The sequence below is a fragment of the Orycteropus afer genome, unplaced genomic scaffold, assembly GCF_000298275.1.
Source record: "Orycteropus afer afer isolate SDZICR_OR568_19922 unplaced genomic scaffold, OryAfe1.0 scaffold00006, whole genome shotgun sequence".
In the NCBI taxonomy this organism is placed as follows: domain Eukaryota; kingdom Metazoa; phylum Chordata; class Mammalia; order Tubulidentata; family Orycteropodidae; genus Orycteropus; species Orycteropus afer.
The window spans coordinates 23222154-23224375 of NW_006921593.1; the positions used below are offsets into that span (position 1 = coordinate 23222154).

General features: G+C 51.4%; 1 protein-coding gene across 1 annotated transcript in view; it reads left to right on the top strand.

The window, feature by feature from the left end:
* The window catches only part of ASB18 (ankyrin repeat and SOCS box containing 18), an 80815-nt gene that overhangs the window by 58856 nt on the left and 19737 nt on the right, over nt 1-2222 (top strand). The window contains exon 8 of the mRNA XM_007943645.1: nt 19-96. Within this exon, the coding sequence (XP_007941836.1) occupies nt 19-96 (78 nt within the window). The remainder of the gene's footprint in view (nt 1-18; nt 97-2222) is intronic.

Genomic DNA, 2222 nt, shown 5'->3' on the forward strand with positions numbered 1-2222 from the left:
GCCACCTGCGCGCCCGAGCCCGCGGCGCCACAGCGCGCGGTGCAGGCGCTGCTCAATCACGGCTCCCCCAGCGTGTGGCCCGACGCCTTCCCCAAGGTAAGGGCGCCGCCGGGCTTGCATGCGCTCGGCCGCCGATCCTCGCTGGGCTGCCCACAGCGTTTCTCAAACTTGAGCGGACGGGAACCCCTGGGAATGCTGTTCAAATGGAAGCTCGGATTCCGTGGGTCTGGGCGGAATCCGGGATTCTGCATTTGTGACAAGCTCCAGGGTGAGGTTGCAAGTCCCGGGAACTAGAGCAAGGAACTAGTCAAACTACAACCAAGCCAAACTGTGTCAGGTGGAGTCCGACTCACAGCGCCTCTAGAGGGCAGAGTAGGACTGCCCCATGAGAGCCTCAACTCACAGTGAAAGCGTGAGTTTAGGGGCCACTCAGCATATTGGTGGCGCAGTGCCTAAGGCACTTGACTGCTCACCAGAAGGCTGGCGGTTCAAACCCACCAGCCACTCCTCGGAAGGAAGGTTGGGCAATTTACTCCAGTAGCGATACCGCCTCGGAAACCCAAGGACAGGTCCCTAAGACTCAGAAGGACTCCACAGCAGTGAGGAAGCGTATTGGAGGTGCCCTTTGGAAGTGGTCACCTGAGGATGCCATGCACTTATTTTGACGAGGCTTATTGTGGCTGTTCATGTGTCAGGTGTAATTTTCTGAATAGTAAGAGTCAGTTTCTTGTTGCATCTGGCATTTGACGGGGAACTGAATTACCCAAGTCACCCTCTGGTCCACATTTGCACACTGCTGCCATTCTGTCCTCACGGGCCATGGGCTATGCCAGGCGCTTGGTGATGGGCTTCTCCCTCCACTTGGGTCCCAACCAGAGGATTGGCTTGTTCAGGGTCACTGGTATGTTGGGACCTCAGCCCAAGCCCATATCGCTGGCTCAGCCTTGCAGACTTACTGCACAGCGTGTCACTTTTTCCATGTCAGATCCACCCCAAAATAATGGGACACCATGCTGGGTAAAGTAGAAAGTCATCAAACAAAAGGAAGACCCCCATGAGCTGGATTGGCACAGTGGCTGCAGCAGTGGTCTCGAGCAAGGCAAGTTGTGAGGCTGGCACAGAACTGGGCAGGGTTTCGTTCACACACGGGGTCGCTGTGAGTTGGAGCTGACTCAATGGCACCTAACAGCCACCACCGAAATAATAAAGAGGAAGAGAGATTTCTCAGCAGAGAAAATACCCAAAGGACTGAGTATTTTCCAAGAGGACGGTGCCTTGGTATTGGTCGGAATAAGATGGTCCTCCCCAAAGCCTTCTTTGAAGGGATGTCATGACACTAGTGTAGCCCTTGGGTGTGTTTAACTTAAAAATTATTCCCATTACCCACGACTCACCAGGTATGGGCAAGAGATGCATTTTGGTCTGATAAGTGTTGAACAAAGGGTTGAAAAGGCTGTTTTCCAAAGAGGACAGAAGGTCTGAAATAGTGGATAAAGAGAACAGTGTTCTGGAAGGTCTGAAGTAGTGGAGTTCACATGTTTCTCTCAGATGCCAACTTCACATTATGGATGCCCAGAAAGAGTGAAGAGTAAGTGAAAAGTTTCCCACGTGACTCTACTTGGCATCCATCATGGCGGTTTTCTGAGTGTAACTCTCAGGCCGCATCAGCGAGTGATTGTCTCCAGACGCTCTGCTAACGTGGTGACGTCAGTGAGTTGAAATCGACACTATGGCCACAGGTGTTGGTTTGGATTCTCAAAGGGGAAGAAAGGGTAGCAGTTTCATGATCTATAACACATGTTATATTCAGAATGTGCATTTTAACATTTCCTGTTATTAGCAGGCTTAGTTCATTGGGGAGCTCTGGTGGTGCTGTGGTTAAAACAGGACTGCTAACCAAAAGGTTACAGTTCTAACCCACCAGCTCCTCCAGAGGAAAAAAGATGAAGCAGTCTGCTTCCATAAAGATTGTTGTTGTTGTTGTTGTTAATGTGCCGTTGAGTTGGACCCGACTCATGGCCACCCCTCCTTGGGTTTCCAAGGCAGTATCACTACGAAGTAGATTGCACCATCTTCCTTCTGAGGAGTGGCTGGTGGGTTTGAACCACAAGCCTTCTGATAAGCATTCAAGTGCCTTAGGCACTATGCTACCAGAGCTCCCTCCATAAAGATTACAGCCTTGGAATCCCAATGGGGCAGTTCCACTCTGTCCTCTAGGGGCG